This window comes from Triturus cristatus, chromosome 3_1 (genome assembly GCF_964204655.1).
Source record: "Triturus cristatus chromosome 3_1, aTriCri1.1, whole genome shotgun sequence".
Taxonomy (NCBI): Eukaryota; Metazoa; Chordata; class Amphibia; order Caudata; family Salamandridae; genus Triturus; species Triturus cristatus.
The window spans coordinates 925,026,911-925,045,726 of record NC_140583.1 but is presented as its reverse complement, the minus strand read 5'-3'; the positions used below and the strand labels follow the sequence as shown (position 1 = coordinate 925,045,726).

The 18,816-nt window shown below is 42.8% G+C and overlaps 1 protein-coding gene across 1 annotated transcript in view; it reads right to left on the bottom strand.

Annotated features, from left to right (window-relative positions):
- The window catches only part of ACVR1C (activin A receptor type 1C), a 595,098-nt gene extending 576,685 nt beyond the window's left edge, over nucleotides 1-18,413 (bottom strand). The window contains exon 1 of the mRNA XM_085646221.1: nucleotides 18,119-18,413. Coding sequence (XP_085502347.1) covers nucleotides 18,119-18,413 — 295 coding nt within the window. The remainder of the gene's footprint in view (nucleotides 1-18,118) is intronic.
- Between the last annotated feature and the right edge of the window lie 403 nt (nucleotides 18,414-18,816).

Below are 18,816 nucleotides of genomic sequence, written 5' to 3'. Positions count from 1 at the left end.
AAATTAAAATATTTGTATAATGATAAATTGTTTTCCAGAAAATGTTTAAAGTTTTGAATAAAATAATTAATATTTTTTTACTTTATTAAAATAATAATTTAAATATTATTTGTTTCAAATTATTTTAATATTCCTTGAATATTTAAAACATAATTTACATTTAATACCAGTAAAATATATATGTATATAGATATATCCATATATATATGCATATACACATTAATTTAAAATGTATTAACACCATTATTGTAACAAAATACATTTTAAAATTGTAAAATATTAATTTGCATATCATTAAAATTATTACCATATATTTTTTACTTCAAAATGTGATTTTTTTTAAGATCTCCCCACCCTTTATCCCCTAAAGACACAATACACTTTTACCAAAATAAGTATAAACCCATTATTTATATACATTAAGGTGAAGCCCCGTCCGAACTGGCCAAGATGAACCGGCGCGGTCGGGGCCGGGGAAATGGCCGGCGCCATCGCGCAAGGCCAAAAATCAACTGCTTATTAGGCCTACAAGGGCCGCAGGGTGAAGGAGCGAAGCTGGGCCCAGGTACGGAGGCAATTGAGAGTGAGATGCTGGGATTGAGACACCCTGCCCAGCCCCCAGAGGAGGGATCAATCAGCCATCTAACGCTGCGGTGCTAGTTTTATACCCAGACCAAGGCATTCAGGCAATGCCCTAAGTGCAAGCAGGCTGTGATCAGACCACGGGCAAGAGTCAACGCGAAGCACCGGCGTAGGAGGTGCAGCCACAGCGTCCAGTAACCACAGTCACAAGAGAGGGGTACACGTCTGGGGGGAGTGAGCTTGTGAAAACCGACAGGCTGACCTGGGCCTTTTTACATGTGCAGGCAGCAGTGAATAACTGGCGGACTCCGGGTCGCCACTAGATACCCCTTTGCAGGGTCCCAGGGCGCAGCAATGGCGGGAGGAAAAGGAGGGCGCACCTCGCTACAAACAAAGTTAGACAAGTACGCATGGCAACAGGGAAATAGCGACCAAGCAAAAGGCACCGGGGACACACCAAAATGAAGGGACACCATCACCGCGAGAGGGGAAGCAAGACGACCTGACACTACAAGACATTATGTCTGCAATCACTACGGTGTGCACCTCTCTAGAATCCAGGATAGATTCGGTCTCCTCCGAAATTTCCCTAATCAGGGTGGACATTACGTAACACAAATGCCAGAATCAAAGAAGTAGAGACCCCCACTAAGTCCCTAGAGTTGGACACATCCCTACTAAAAATGGAAGTCAGTGAGTTGCAAAGAATGTCGGAAAGAATGGAAAATCGATTGGAGGACTACGAGAGGAGAGCTAGGTGCAATAATGTCCGAATCCTAGGTGTACCAGAAAAAGCAGAGAGGCCAGCAGCTGATCTCTTCATGGAAGATCTAGTCATGAACCATCTAAAGGCCACAGCCTTTCCAAGCACTTCTCGATAGAAAGAGCACGCAGGGTGCTGGAAGAAGGCCAAGGCTGGCGCACCCCAGCGACCCATTCTGGTGAGAGTATTTAATTTCCGCGACAGGGATGCCATTTTCGAAGCGGCACGCAAGAACCCAATGACCAGTTTTGAAAACAGTACAATAACCTTCTTTCCTGATTTCACGTTGAAAGTCCAGAGACAATGCCGCAGTTTAATGGATATCAAAAAGGCCCTACAGGAAATAGGACTAAAATATACTATGTTGTTCCCTGCCAAGTAGAGAGTCGAAGCGGATGGTAAGGTGTGGTTCTTCGCTGGTCCAGAGAAGGCATGGGACTGGCTAGAGGGCTGGCGCCCTGTTGGAAAGCACACACAGACTGGTGGGCATGTACAAACATCCCAGGCCCACAAGCAGAATGCGGCATCAGAAGACCCGGGCTCAAGCTGGACGGCACGGATTCATAATGGAGACACTAATGACTGAACTGTAATAAGTTCGGCAGACTTACTCTGTGAACTCCTCAAATTAGGAGACAGTCAATACCAAGTTAATATGTAACAGAAGTACAAATGAGAGGTGGGAGATGGGATGTAGAGACAGCCATCCTCCACCGTATTATTAATAAGCTCAAACTAAATGTACAGATGCCCTGGTGAGGCTCAGAACCTCGCACCTAAGAAGTTCAAGGGTGGGCAACAGGCACTCTGCAAAGTTGGGGAGGTGGGTGGTTACAGTTCCGCCATGCAGGGAGGGGAGTTGGGTCAATCTTTGTTGGGGAAGGGGGGGGTTCTTAAGTTATGTTTCAGCTCGGCTATTGCAGCGGAAGGGGGAAAATCCAATGATCCTTGGGCTCACGCGGGGCAGCGAAGGAGACTCTTGGTCCTGGACTCCCCAGGAAAAAGAGAGCTACACAAATAATCCAAGATGTCGCCATCAACACCACATACACATACCTCCATGAATAGCAAGATGGAAAGGAAGTTACAGTTCCTCACCGGTAATGTCAACGGTTTAGGAGACAAACTCAAACGGGCTATTGTTCTCCAATACCTAAAACATCAGATGCCCGAAATAGTCCTATTGCAGGAGACCCATCTGGTTGGCAACACCTGCAAGGCACAAAATCGATGGGGATACCAACTCATAGCGCACGCAGGGTTCACTTCGGGCTCCCGAGGGACAGGTATCCTTATCCACAAGGCCTGTCAATTCATGGTTTACAAAACATGGATGGATACTCAAGGTAGATTCGCAGCTGCAACGGGTACATGGGAAAGAAAACCCCTGAACGTAATGTCAATATATGTTCCCCCTACACTACAACAATCCACATTGGGAGACCTGAGCAAATTTGTCCTAGACCACCCAGTGGCACGTTGGTAATTGGGGCGACTTTACCCTAACATAGAACGGAATGATCAACAGACGACCCCCAGACAAGACCCTCGCACTGGATCAAAACAAGCAGACTTCCTCTCAGCCCTTGGCCTTGTTGACATTTGGATGCAACTCAATCCAACAGCCCACCAATACACCTTCCACTCGGAAGCACATGACAGTCAATCATGCATTGATTACCTACTTACACACATGATGAGCGCCCCTAGCTCTGTTGAAGCAAGGTGTCTGGCGAGGCGTATCTCCGACCACTCACCAGTCCTGGCCCAGATGGTGTTGTACTCCCAACCCACATGCACAACCCTCACTATAAACCCATGGTCACTAAAGATCCCCCATATTAAAAAAGAATTGCTCAAGGATACTGATCTATACTTCAGCGAGAATCTCGGGTCTGTAACTTCACCAGGATCCCTTTGGGGTACGTTCGGAACTATAATAAAAGGCAGAGCACTCGCTCTGATGGTGGGGCATTAAAGAAACTAACGAGGCGCATAAAAACGCTTGAGGAGGATATTCTGAAGGGCAAAAAGAAACTTACCCACACTAACGACGACTCAATTAAACAAGCTTAAGACGCCAAGAAACAAGACTATAGACAGCTTCTGATAGAGGCTATAAGGACTTAACAAAACACTGTATATCATAAGATATATGAGCACGGGAGAGGACGGGTAAGCTACTAGCTTAGCTTGACAAGAGAGATCAGGCAACCTGCTGGGTCCACAGCTTAAGGGGGATACGGGGGAAGCAGTTATAGACCCTCAGGAAATAGTGGAGGTGTTTGCCACTTATTTTAAAACAATTTACACATCCACTATCGCAACCTCTGTTCCTGATGTGTGAAACCTCCTAGCCACAATCCCGGTCGCCTGCCTCTCTCCCAAAGAGCGAGAGACACTGGAGGACGACTTAACGGAGGAGGAGTTACAAGCTGCAATCTGAGAAATACACTCTGGTAAACCCATGGGATCCAATGGGCTACCAATTAACTTCTTTAAACTAACGGCCACTAAGTTGACACCCCACCTTCGGGACATGTACCTAGATAACTACCAGAAAGGTATCCTACCAGGTGAGATTAGACTTGCCTTGATAGTTGTGATACATAAACAGGGCAAACCAACGGAAGAGTGCAGTTCATACTGACCCATCTCACTGTTCACTGCAGAGACAAAAACACTCTCCAAAGCGTTGGCAAACAGGCTCATCCCTATAATCAAAAAACGAGTCCATCCCTATCAATCGGGCTTCATGCCAGGTCATAGTACTGCCCCCAATCTCCGTCGCTTGCATGGAATGCTGGGCAGGGCGCGTACGAAAAGGGAAGAGGCATCACTGCTGTCGCTCGACGCCAAGATGGCATTCAACACTATCGAATGGCCCGTCCTATTTGCAGTGTTAGAGTGAATGGGTTTCCGACCTAAGTACCTGAAAAGGATTACGCTCCTCTATACTAACCCCAGGGTGCAAATAGTGGTTAACCGACATACGTCCCGACATATTTAATTGAGATGGGGAAATCACCACTTATATTTGCTCTGGTTTTAGAACTATTGGCGTAGTGTGTGAGGGGGGACCCCCTGATATGAGGACTAAAATGGACGGAACATCATGAGGACATAATCTTCCTCTATGCGGACGATATTCTACTATATATAGCAGTGCCGACAGCATCAATTCACCACATCCTTCACATATTCCGGATCTTCGGCAACCACTCAGGTTATACCATAAATTAGGCCAAATCTGTACTATTCATGATCCATGGTCCGATACCAAGACTCCCCAGAGATTGCGAGGTCTCCGTGGTTACTGAGGGATTTCGCTACTTGGGGATTTATGTGACCCCTGACCCATCGCTCTTTTACGATGTTAATTTACAATGGCCTCTAACTCACTTGCATGCCAATGTCTGACATTGGCAAACCCTCCCCCTTACTCTCCTGGGAATGGCAGCTCTTTTTAAAATGCTAGCATTGCCTTGCTTTTTATACGTATTGCAAAATACCCCCTTCAAAGTTCCGGACTTCTATTTTGTTAATATTGAGAGCGCAATGCAGTCCCTGCTATGGGATGGGAGGTCACCGTGCATCGCGCTGCAGAAACTGACCCGAGGGTGGTAAGATGGGGAATTGCCCTACCTATCCTTAAACTATACTATTGGGCATCCCAACTGACGGTAATGAATAGATGGATACACAGCCCGCAACCTGATCCAAGCCACCAGATAGATATATGGTTAATGGGACAGGGTGGACACCACAAAGCTCTATACTTGAATCCCAAGCACCAACACCTCACAGGCCCCACAGCCCGCACTGTAGAAATCTGGCACATGGTTAATAAAAAACTAGGGTAGCACAAGAATATTTCTCAAGTAACACCACTCTGGGAGCCCAAATGGCTGGGGGGACTGGGCGCCTGCCATGGGTTTGACAAGTGGGATCTAATTAGCATCTCATTGGTGGGAGATTTGTGGAATAAAAACGGACTCATCTCTTTTGCCAACCTACAGAAGAAATATCAATTAGCGTAGTCTGAAACGTTCAGATACCTGCAAATCAGCCACACACTAAACGCCACAATCCCGAGTGGAGAGGGTCTCCCAGAGGCATTCCCACTAGAAGACAGATTGCCACTCAACCCTATGCCCCAGAAAGTCATATCCCTAACCTACCAAACTTTGATCAATAATCGACCTGACTTATTAACACGCCTCAGGCAGCAATGGGAAGTAGATGTGGGGGACCTAGAAGACAAAGACTGGAGGGACGTGCTGGCCTCCCCTGGGAAATAGCTATCCCAGGAAATGAGGAGGAGAACAGACATACTTTGTCTCCGACACTGTTCCCGGGAAGGGACCTTCTTCCACATGCTATGGGACTGTCCACCTACTCAGCCCTTCTGGAAGGGAGTCACATCCAAACTGACAAGGGTGGGGGGAAATACCTCACCGCTTCCCCAAAGCTCCGTTTACTGAACATATTGGAGGCTACAGATCTAACTCACACTGAGCAATCCTGGGTCACCTTGGGGCTGGCCCTTGCAAAACAAAAATATTGCTCCGAAATGGGGGGGTTGCAGAGCTACCGACAATGGGAAGATGGGAGGCAGACATGGACAGATCCATGATAGTGGCAAAAGATGTCTTCAAAAATAGAGAATGCCCTAGAAAGTGGGACCATGAGTGGGCAGCATGGAATACATATCGGGGTGAGATCTGTCTCCTACAGTTGAAATGTGCAGAAAAGAAGGGGGGTTAGATACATCTAATCTGGGAGAGTCTGGTATGGAGATACCCAAGGTATTGAACATCTGTGATATACCCGAGTACTGTCATATCCCTTGCTGTAATGCTGAGAATTAGTTTTTTGTTGTTTATCTAATAAAAAGAATATATAAAAAAAATTACATAATAATTAATGCTTACAAACAATATTTTATACTAGAATATTTTATACATCGATATTTTTACGATACTAAAAACAACACTAGAAACAATATTTTTACCTTCGATAATCCTGTCGACAATATTTCTGACATCCTGATATTCTTGACATGATTTTTTGTATCATACTATTTTTTTCTGATATCCAAACACCATGCCCATTTGGAGTATTTGGACACGCCCTTCAGTGTATGGAAGGCTACAGACACTTTCCAACACTTGGTATATGCCATTGTCAAGAGAATCTTTGACTAATATGTAGTGATTTATCTGGTCAACACGGTAGTTTTATCTAATTCTTTATAAGAACACTGGGACATGTTAAAGAAGTCTTGTCTCAACTCAGGAAGCATTCACTATATGCTAAATTAGAGGAATGTGAAATGTAAACATCTCAAGTTAGTTTTGGGGGTTTTCTCTCTCTGAACAAGGCATTCAAATGGATCCCAGCAAGGTCAAGGCTGTATTGGAGTGGCCTCCATCTAACAGTGTAGAAGAGATCCAAACATTAATGAGCTATAGGAAGTTCACCCCTAATTGTTTCAAAAACTCTATTGCTTATTACTTATCTCACTAAACTGTTCAATCAGGCATCTGAACAATGAAAGCCATCTTAGACATTAAAGAAACTATTTACATCAGCACCAGTACTACAGTATCCAGATAGTGAATTACCTTTCATTCTGGATACTGATGTTTCAGCTTATGACATAAGAGCCATTCTGTCACAGAGACATCTAGTGAAGGAAGAGTTACATCCTTTATATCCTTTAGCTTATTCTCAAGAACACTCTCTCCCACCAAATAAAACAAATCTTTCTAAGACAGAGAGTTACCGGCAATTATGGAAGCATTCAGTCAACCAACTATTATGTAGGAGGGGCTGAACATAACAGGCCTTACTCAAACTATGGTTGTCTGCCTCAGGGACTGCCACTGGGATGGTCCCAGGAAGACCACCAAGCCTGTGGTGAACTCACCTGCCAGGAGTTAAATCCATGGTGGGCATGTGGTGCAGCGGCAGTGTCAAGGCAGCAGGTATGTTAGGCTCCGAGGGGAGCCTATTCGGCATACCACCGCTGCAGCATGTGCATGCATGGTGTGGCATGCACCATGTCATTCATGCTACACAGTGCATGCACAAAGGTGCAATTGTAAGGTGGCACAACATGGGCCACTCCACACGCACCCCCAAGGTCAGATTCACCCCTACATTTCGGCCACCTTGAAATGGGCGGTGGAAATACAGGTTGTAATATGCTTGGCAGTGCCAGCATTGGCACCACCAGCATGTTCAGCCCCTTTTCAGACCACCACCTCAGCAGGATCCTGAATCCCAGCAGAGGCGGTGGCACTGCCACCATCGTAATATGGCAGTCAGACCGCTAAGGGTGGTGGCGGTCGGACTGGCACCGCAAGTACTAAAATCCCAGAACTGCCAGACTCATAATAAGGCCCAAAGTAAGGATCTGGACAGGACATAAGAACCTGGGGTTCGTGAAATCCCTGAGGTGCAGTAAGGCTAGGCATACCAAGTGATCTCTCTTTTTCTCCTGGTTTCATTATGAGATCTCTTATCATTCATGAAAAAAAGCATGGAAAACGTATACGTGTTTTCATCTAGCAGCTGCCGATGGAGGACTGAAATCAAGATTACTACCTATGATTTGAGCAGTGCAGACTCGTTGCATTAGTGAAGAAAAATCTCCTCAACAGATTAAGAAAGCACAGACCAAGTTTAGTTTAAAGCAATTGTTACAAAAGGCCCCAAAACAGAGAATCATAAGATAAGACTTGTTCAAAGAGATCTACTAACATTTGGTGTTCTACCTCTTTTTGGGTGCAGCCATGATGCAAAATGTTAATAGAGATTCAAACAGCCACGCAAAATAGATTTGCATGGCTATGCGTGGGACTTTCCTAAAAAAGTAACGCAAGGCAACCCTGCCTTGCATTACGTTGCACCGAAGAGGCATTCCATGGGTGGAGCATGGGCATTCCCATTTATCCACCTATGGATTTTGACACAATCCCAGATTTACTAAGGTGAGTAAACCAGGTGCACCAAACAGAAATCTTGCCTCGTTACTTCCCCTTTTTTTTTTATATGTGCTGCATTTGGCAGCACAAATAGAAATAGGAAAATGCCTCTGAGGATTGTTTTGGTGCAGGAAGATATCCCTTGCATGAAATATTAGGAAATCTGTCCTGAGGTTTTTTGTTCCTTATAAGACATTGCAAAATCACTTTCTCTTCTCTTCTGGACCCATGATTCTACAGCATTAGGGCCTTTGAGAATCACCAAGACTTTGGATTTGGTAGAATGTCATTTTTGATGGCCATTGATGCTTAAGGGAATTATGAAGGATGTCCACTTGCACCAGAGCCAAGATTGAACACCGGAACCTGGTGGGAGTATTGAGATCTGTGATCTCTTCTTGCTGACTCTGGGCAAACATTTCTATGGACTTCATTGTCTGTATCTTAAGGTTTACTATAGTTTTGGCAGTAGTGGATTATTTTACGAAGCCTGGCCATTGCATTCCCTTAATTTAGTTACTTCCACCCCAGAAATGGCTCAACATTTCTTGATTCAGATAGTTCTATTATATGGACTACCAGAAGTTGTTATATAGATATGGGATCACAGTTGATAGCTTTGTTTTGGAATACTTTCTACAGACTTTAGGAATAGTAGTAAATTACAAATTCACCAGTTACCACCCACAGACAGATGGTCATAGAGACTAATAATCCTTACAGCAGTATTTACAATGCTTTATTATGGAACATCCAGAAGCTTAGCCACATGGGTACCCATTGCTGACATTGTATATACCTACTCCTTACATAGCACTTTGAGTCATTTGTTTGTTGTTTGGCTCCCACTTGGTTCGTCACCTCATGTCCTTCCTCAACATCAAAAATCTCATCTTTTAGCTCTTTGAACGTTTTGAATGCTTAAACTTAAAAGCTCTTCATGATGGTTCTTTCAAAGTGTGTCCCAACTCTCCAGCATCTTCAAAGCTGCCTGCTATAGCATGTCCATATTGTTTGTCTCCTTTTATTTCTGCCCTTACGTAACTAAATAAATGAACTTGGTAAAGTGACGGCTGGTGAGGCAGGTAAGAGGGGTGTGCTTTACTGTGTTGGAAATGCAAATACAAATTTCTTTATAGAAAATCTAAATAAATAAATGCATGTGGTGTGCTGCCCTAGACATTTTGCCTAAGGAATATCTACTGCAATGTCACCATAAAGAACACCCTCAAATATGCCATACATTCCAGACTTAAGTCCCCTTTTAACTGGCACACAAAGCAGTGTAGGACTTGCTTAGCAATAGTCCAGAACCTCCCTTCAAGGGTCAGCAGAATGTCTGCCCATGTAAAATGAGGGTTCACAGTAATGAATTTCCTCACTAGATGAAGTATCACTCTTTGAAAGGGGGCACCATAGGGGAAGAGCAAAACTGACTAGCTAATCTTGTCATGCACTTGTGATCTGGGGCTGCACTACAACCTCTATGATAGACACTACACACACCACAGCTAGAACCAACACAGCAGTCTGCAAAACACCTTCTGGGGCTGTACCACATCCTCTCAGATAGACACCACACATGCCTCAGCCAGAATCACCACAGCGGTCTGCAGAACACATTCTGTGTGCTCCTTTCATATGGTGGGCCCGTGGTGGATGTTGGATTCTATTGGAATTGGAATGGGTTCGGTTAGAATTGGAATGCCAGCATGTGCGTAATGTATTAATTGAATGTGGACAGTTGAAGGTCTCTGCCTGAAGATGCCATTCATATTTCAAGATGCTGAAATAAATTTGAATCTTACACCACTATTTTGTGCACTAGCATCTTTTCATTGGCGAGAATTGACCAGCAGCAACCCGTTCCTGCGTGTGCTGGATCCCGATCTCTTCCAACCTTGTCGGATCATTGAGGCTGTCAGTAATTTTCTTGGGCAGCTGCCTTCACAACAGTAAGCAGGGTTATTGGGAGTTCAAGGGCCCTTGCCGACATACCTTTGGGCAGATTGGCTTGTCTGGTGCCCACCGAGTCCCCAACTTTGCACTTGGCAGGGGAACTTGCTTTTATCCAATTTGACCTTGCTTGTGCTTCTTCGTATGTTGTGTTCTGTGAGTGCACGGAGTTTCACTTCAATTAGTCCCAACGTCTACATCCTGGTGCAAATGACGCAGACACGTATACACTTGCTGGATGCCAGGCAATGTTCTGAGTTATGGCCTTGCTGATTCATGAATTTTGATCTGTGAACTTTAAAATCTAAAAGGAATTCTACAATTGCTTTCACCCCATTGTCATTGGTTTATCTGCGAGTCACATTGATTATCACACCTCTTGACTACATGTAGTCATTACAGTGAAATTGATTTTTCGGGGATCTGCACTCCATTTGTTTATGTCTAGCCCATCCATTGTAGGCATTAAAACACAGCAGTATTACTTTGCGGATTGTGGTGATTCGCACACCTATTGTTCGCAGCGGCAATTTGTATACATTGTGCTCTCATAGTTACCTATTTACAATGTGCAGTCGTTGCAGTCATTGCAGTGGAAGTGTTCAGTGTTCTGCACACTATTTGTGCAGTCTTTACAATGCAGTTAGGGTACTAATTATTCACAGTTTGCTGTCATTGTAGTGAAAGTGTTCGGTGATCTGCACACCATTCAAGTGGTTATATCAGTGACCTGCTTCCATTGGTGGTGTTGTTTTATTTTTTTATATGCTCTTCATATATTATAGGTGGATTTAACAGTGTGTGACCATGTTTTAAAGTATAGTGCCTTCACCATCCTTTACCCCAAGCACAACTAATTTGTGCTAGGAGTGGGAGCAGTGGAAGGAAAGCTTTGAAGCGTACATGGCAGCTATAGATGGTGAAGACTTTACACACAAGAAGATGTATGCGTTGTTGCAACATTTTCTAGGTCCTGAAAGCAGAAAGGTTTTGAAACACTTACCTCAGCCATGTATATTAGGGGAGGGTGATGTAATTGATGAGTATGTTTCTGAATAGTTGATGTAAGACACAATGTTCAAGCCGCACAAAAATGTTGTGTTAGAAAGACATCAATTTCATAGGTTGCATCGACTTCCTGGGAAGTCTATTGAGAGTTATGTAGGAGCATTAAGAATATTAGTCTTGAAATGCAAGTATTAAGAATTCAAAGAGGAATTAATAAGAGATCAAATAGTGGAACATACTAACAACAGAAAAATTAAGGAAGTTCTGTTGACCGCACCTAATCTCTCATTGAATAAGGCTGTAGCTCTGGCTGCCGGTATTGAAAGTACTGCATTGTTAATGTCTCAAATGTCTCTGGCTGGGGAATCTGTGTTGACTATGGAGCTGGTGGCTGATATACGCAACAGTGACAAAAAGAAAAAATAGACCATAGAGGCAAAGAATTAGTTTTAAAAAAAAAAGGAAAAGTATTGTTGTGTTATCGGTGTGGAAGTCCTAACCATTTAGGAAATTCACCATTGTGCTCGGCTAGAAACAAAGTATGCACGGTTTTTAAAAAAAGGACATTTTGGTAAATTATGCCATTCTAGAATGAAAATTGTCAAACCAAAAGTAGTAAGCAGTGTGAGTGAACATGATGCAGAGCTCGGGTCTTCTGAGTAAAGTGATGAGAGTGTTGTGTTGTGAGTTGAAACGTCACAGGACCAACATCTTAGAGTTGCTGAAATCATGCAGGTTGAAGCTGGTTATTTCAAAAGACCTCATTGCCAGATAACTGCTGGTGAGATTAAAGTCAACATAATGGCAGATTCTGGATCTCCATTTACATAAATTGGTTTGGTGGATTGGAAAAACTTTATTAACATGGATTTTTAGAAATCTGTTAATAGGCCTCTGGTGTATGGGGGAAAACCTATTGAAGTTATAGGTGAATTTGAACCCACCCTTTTTTTTTAAGGGCAATTCTACTACTGCTGTGGTGTATGTGGCAAAGCATGGTTCATCATTGTAGGGGTGGCTTGAGCAAAGACATTTGGAGATCCTATTAAATCCAAATATCCCTGCACAAGTTTTGCTTAATAGAGAATATTTGGAAGTTTGTGCGCTCCGATGGTCTGAGTGGGAGGTGAAGTTCCCTAGTGTATTTACTGATGATCTTGGTAAGTTAGTAGGATTTAAACATAAAATTCAACTTATAACTGGAGCAACTCCTGTTGTTCATAAAGTGAGAAGAGTTCCCCTTGCTGTAAGGGCAGAATGATGCACAGAATTAGACAAGTTGCAAAGTAAGGACATCATAGAACCTATTGAGAATTTTGAGTAGCTGTCTGCCGTAGTTTTAGCAAGGAAGCACAATGGGAATTTGAGAATGTGTGTCGACATCAAGGATTTGAATTCTAAGATCTGGGTCTTCATCCCCTTCCTAACATAAAGGAGATGTTGTAACTTGTTAAGGGAGCAAAATGGGTTTCCACCCTTGATATGACAATTTGATCACCAAATAGTTTTGCATGAAGAATTGCGTCACCTTACTTCTTTTGTTACTCCGGAGGGAGCTTTCCATTTTGAAAGAATACCATTTGGATTGGCTTCTGCGTCAGCTGTTTTTCAACCGCTCATGGAGGTTTTATTCAAAGACGTTGATGGAGTTCCATGCTTTCAAGATGATGTGCAAGTTTTTGGCAATTATAAAAGTAGTCATGACAGAAAATTAGGATTGGTGCTGAGCAGTTTAAATCAGAAAGGAGTCACGATTAGCGTGGATAAATGTAAATTTGGTGTTACTGAAGTTAATTATTTGGGCCATAAATTGTCTGCTCTTGGAATAGAGTAAAAATAATGTCTAGTCAAGGAAATTGTTGATGCTCCTGTTCCCCAAGGGAAGGATTAGTAATGGATTAATGGAATTTTACACTCATTTCATTCCCCATTGTGCTGAAAGAACTTATGCCATGCGTCAGTTGTTCAAAAAAACAGAAAATGTGTGTGGAATGATGCATGCAAGCAAGAGTTTGAAGATGTCAAAAGAGAGATAGCTAATTTGATTCCTCTCAAACCGTTCAATAAAAAAGATCTTAGCATAGTCATCAGCAATGCCTTTCAATATGGTTTGGGCACATGTTACTACAAAAACGGAATGGGAGAGATGAGGTAGTAGCATTTGCATTGTTGCAGCCTTAGAGGTGCGGAGGCGTCTTATTCAGTTGTAGAACAGGAAGCTTTAGCTTGCTGGTGGGGTGTGAACCATTTCCGTTAATATTTATGAGGTACTGAGTTGAGAGTTGATCATAAACCCCTAATCGACATGTTTGCCTCAAAAGGTGCTGGTAAAGCAACCCCCAGAGTTGCCAAATGGCAATACAGGATGCAGGAATTCTGCTACAACATAGAATATATTCCAGGTATTAAGAATGTCATGGCACACTGTTTGTGGAGGTTACCGGTCGAGTCAAATGACAAGAGTGTAGACAAAAATGTGTTGGACGAGGAAGACATAGTGGTCAGTAAATTAACATGCATAACGAACAATGCCATTTCAGAATCAGAATGGGTCGTGGCTTTAAGTCGAGGTGATACTATAAGAGAAGTTATGAAGTACGTCAGTGAGGGCTGGCCCAAGAGCAAATTGGACAATGAAGTTGTTGATGCCTTTAGAAAAACTAAATCTGAATTGTCAGTTGTGGGAGGTCTCCTGCATAGATCAGACTTGTTGGTGTTCCCGTATCTTTAAGGGGAAAAATTGTGGAGTTTGTACCAGATAAGATTGTGACTGATAATGGTACCCAGTTCACATATCATGAGTTTGAATTGTTTTTGTCCAATTTTTCAAGTTAAGCATGTCACCACTTCCTTATATGATCCAAGAAGCAATGGAATAGTTGAGTGCTGTAACAGAATAATAAACGAGAACATACAGTTGTCTATTGTGAGTGAGGTGGATTGGATTCAGGAAGTAAGAAATGTAATTTGTGCTATTTGCACTACACCAAATGCAGATACTAATGTGTCTCTATTTGTTCTTCTGAAAGGGTGATTGCTTGGATCAAAAATGAATAAGTTATGGATGAAAAGAAAACAGATTCCTAAGGATGTATTAGTAGAGGTACACGAGAAATAGAAAGAAGCTCAAAACAAGTACATTACAAATGAAAAGAGGGCACTGAATGTGAAGGAAGGTGATTATATTAGGGTAAAAATTCCTATTAGGGAGGACAAAAGAGTTACCGTTTTTCTGTACCAAGAAGGGTTGTGTGTGTTAATAAATATTCTGTAAGATTGGACGATGGTAAGTGTTAGAAAAAGAATAAGTTATCTCTGGTGCGAGTGCAACATAACCCAGCAACTGTGGAGAGGGAAGCCGATATGACTGTCAGTCATATTACATGATGCTGAAATAAACTTGAATCTTACTCCGCTATTTTGTGCATTAGTATCTTTTCAGCAGAGTACATCACATGCATGTGCTGCAGCATGCTCATCTTTTCCAGTTTGTGGCAGCCCCCACCTGGACCACCAATTTTCAGGACCCACCATAGTCAGTTACAGACAATCACAGTCAGCCAACCCAAAGAGACTCACCAGCTACTCATCTGCCGGATGGTTAAGTTTGCTTCAACCCATTTTCTGCTTTCTCATTTGGCTGGGTTTCAGCTGCCATTTAGTCCTGTGGCTCAGCATCAGTCTGTGCAAACTGCTATGCTGAGCCTCCGTCCTCACTCATGGGCCTATCTCTAATCCTCTGACCTCTCACCACATCCAGTAACTATCAAGAAGCTCCAGTCACTACTATCCTCACCAGGGATGGTGTCTCATTTTGATGTGGGGAAAGAGTCAATATCCCAAAATGTAGGGGTTCAAAGAACTTTATGGCCCCTGAAGGGTAGAGCGGTCAAACTGATTGAGGATGAAGGGATGCGCTCTCCCTGTGCAAATACTACTAACCAAAGAGTATCCCTTCTGGAGTTCAAGCACCTCCACAAGGAAGAAGAAGGGGGGGAGAATCTGCTATGTGCAGCACCTATTCACCACTCCTACTGGAGTGGGAAGGGAAAACAACTTTTTTTATATAAAACCCCCACCCACTATAATAGTGGCATGCTTCATCATCGGGTTCACCCTGACTCCTAAAGATCAGGGTGGGCTTGGCCATATTTCAGGCAGAACTTATGAAGATGGTTGGATAGGGAGTGTAACTTTAAAAATAAAAATTCCTACCCACTCCCATGGTTTCTATTTATTAGTGGAGTGGAAATAAACACTATGTAGGGGTATGAGGATTCAATGGTCCTATGACCCTAAATCACCAATATGTTTCAGCCCTACTATACTCACAGCCTAAAAAGGTCATGGGCTTTCATCAGGCTGGGTTTGTAACTATGTCACTCCCTCAATGATGTGTCTTACATGTTTTTGTATGGCATGTAAAATAATTTAAGCATGCACATAACATGTAATATGTGCCAATCAGGGATATACCCAGAGTGCTGGAGAGTAATGTCCCCACTGGGACATGAGTGGGTGGCCTTGTAGTCAGACTTTCTTCAAGGGTCGCAACCCATTCCAACACCTACTTGGCCCTGTTCCTCTAGGCCATAAGACACGTCATTGGGGGGGGTGAGATATTTGCGAATCCACCAAGACAAAAGCTCAGGACCTTTCTTAGGCCTTGAGTATAGGGCTAAAGCATGTTGGTGATTTAGAGTAATAGGAGTGGTACATAGGTGTGGCACATAGCAGATTCTCTCCCCCTTTATTCTTGATTGTGGAGGAGCTTGAACTCCAGAAGAGATACTCTTTGGTTAGTAGGAAAAGAGTCAATGTCTGCACAATTTAGCACAGATGTTGAGAAGGCAGGGTAGATGCTTAGCTTTCACACATCTCCACGTGCTTGGTCATAACTACTCAAAATGTGTATTTACATAATATATACTTAAAATATGTCTGGCTTCAATGAAGCATCTGAGGCACTAAGTGCGATCTTTTTACCATGGTGTAGCTGAGTTACAGGGTCAGCTAAGCCACTGTTTTAGCATTTTGGAATAGATGTTTAGATGTAGGGCCTTAGTACAAGTTTGGCGGTCCATGAAGTTCCATACCAGTGGCCACAGTGAGCTCAGCAGCCCAAGTGCCCTATTAGGAGATAGGTGGATTTCGTTTAAAAAAAACGCGGCTAAACCGCCGACACCGTCAGCACACCGCCGATCACTGGAGTTGTGGTTTGGGCAAAGGCAGATGCCATAGGGCGGTACTAAGAGGCTCCACCACCGACCATATTACTAGTTGGTTCCTCGATGAGCCGACCATGACAGTCTGACTGCCGGTAATGAACGATTTGGGGTGCATACTCACCTCGCTCCTGTTCTTCCAAGCTGAGTTCAATGTGGATCCCTTTCTCTAGGTCCCTCTTCACAGCGCCATCTTCACCACCAAGAATATGACCCTGTTTGTGCAGATCTACAGGTGAGTCATTTTTGTACCTATACCCATTGCTGGACTGTCCACATATGGGCCAGACCCCACAATGGGTAGTTGGTATTTTTCCACATGTATCACACATATGTGTACATTCAACATGTGCAGTCGAAATGTACACACATGCATTGATAGATACAGAAAACTATTGCCCACTGCCGCAAGACCACCGCAGCCACACCACGGGCCCTACTGTCAAATCGTAATACAGCAGTCTAAAGACCACCATCTCTGTGGGCTACTGTCTGATGCAGTTTTCTGGCGGTTGGACAGTCAAGCTTGTACTCAAGCATTTAGTAGTTGTATTTTTGAGCATATTATTAATACATTTTTGTAACCTATTTTAAAAAGGATATACATGTATGTTTTAACTGCTTGTATTTAAAGCTAATAACAAACCCAAATACAATATAGTTTTGAATGTCAGTGAAACAAGACCACTGTGACAACATCTTCCCAATAATATCCTCTTCCCATAATAGCTACTACTTTTTTGCTATCTCCTGTCCTTCCAAGTGCTCAGTTAATGACACTACCCTATGTCTGGTACCTGCGTTATTTCAACAGAGCCATTCAACTGTTAGGGCCAAATATTATAAGCATGCATCTTCTTCATTAAAATCAGGTACTTCCATAATGCCAACATGATTGACAAGTGACATAATGGAACATATTCCTCCTAATTAAAGACAAACCCTCAAGTATTAGTTCAGATACAATAGTATAGCTTCACCAGGAGAATCTTAAAGTGAAGAGTGTTTGCTGTTCAACAGGAAAACCCAATTCGAAAGTTAAAAGCAGCAGAGAGCAATTGAGTTTACTAATGCTTTATTCTTGATGCAAGCAAAATGGAACCGACTGATATTGGTCATTGAATTGTTTACATAGATAAATCAGTTTTCCTCAGAAACTGTATTTGTACTTTTAGGGTTACTAGTTCCTTAGACTTTTGCCACACAGTGCAAACAAAACCTCATGTTTCTCCTCTCAAACGTTTCGTAATTATACAGCATACAAAATGCTCTTGCCACATATTTTTGTTTCCTAGTTTTATTTGTTTAAGACGTGTTTCGATATATTAATTTATTTTACCACTCGTCTAATATATTTCCATCCCTGCAATATCCTAGACAATATTCTCAGAGCTCCTTCAGGGGTTTCTTTAAGTCTGTGTGCACAAATAGAATTACAAAATAAAACCTGCCTTTTCATTGAAAACACAATCAAAATAATAAGTATAGTGAAGTACAGTTGCGCAACAGGGACGTGCTTTTCCTTAGTAACGGGCATTTTGCATTTACAATATAAGCATTTTCTACATTTATAGAAAAGCAATTTTCCGCACCTGTAGGTAATTGGAGTGTTCTGTTGTTACAGAAATCCGAGAAGCAACATTCTCTCTTTGTTATGTTGTTGGAGCCATGGCAGAAGACTTGGGCATTTAACTCTGGCAGCGAAATGCATGACTGGACCACCTCCTCCTTTCCATTGGTCAGCATGACCGCGGCCCAACATGCACCCTCGGTTTGGCAGGTGAAGTTCGTATTTTCGCACAGCAAGCATACGCATTTCAAACCTGAAAGATAAACAACAAAAAGAATGCAAACTTGTAATCTACCATAAATTATAAAGATTTGCATCTGTTAAATGTTACCATATATCTAATTAGAAGAGCAAAGAACTGCGCAGGCCTGAGCCTTAAAATTGTATCCAGGATTTCGGAGCCACCACTAACCAAATTCCAAACATTTGTCATGCAATTATCCAACAGCAGTTTACAAAAACTCACAAATCCTTGAGCCTAATCCAAATACAACTTAAAGTATTTTTTACAATAATGATTGGAGATAATAGTCTGAAAGTGGTTAGGTGTAAGAGATGGTGGGAATGGAAGAATGTGCTCGTCAGCAGCAGACTTGACTACGGCAACGCACTGTACGCCGGCACTGCCCAGAAACTGCTAAAGGAACTGCACAACATCCAGAACGCCTCTGTCAGACTCATTCTGAACACCCAACACTGCAGCCACATCACCGGCCACCT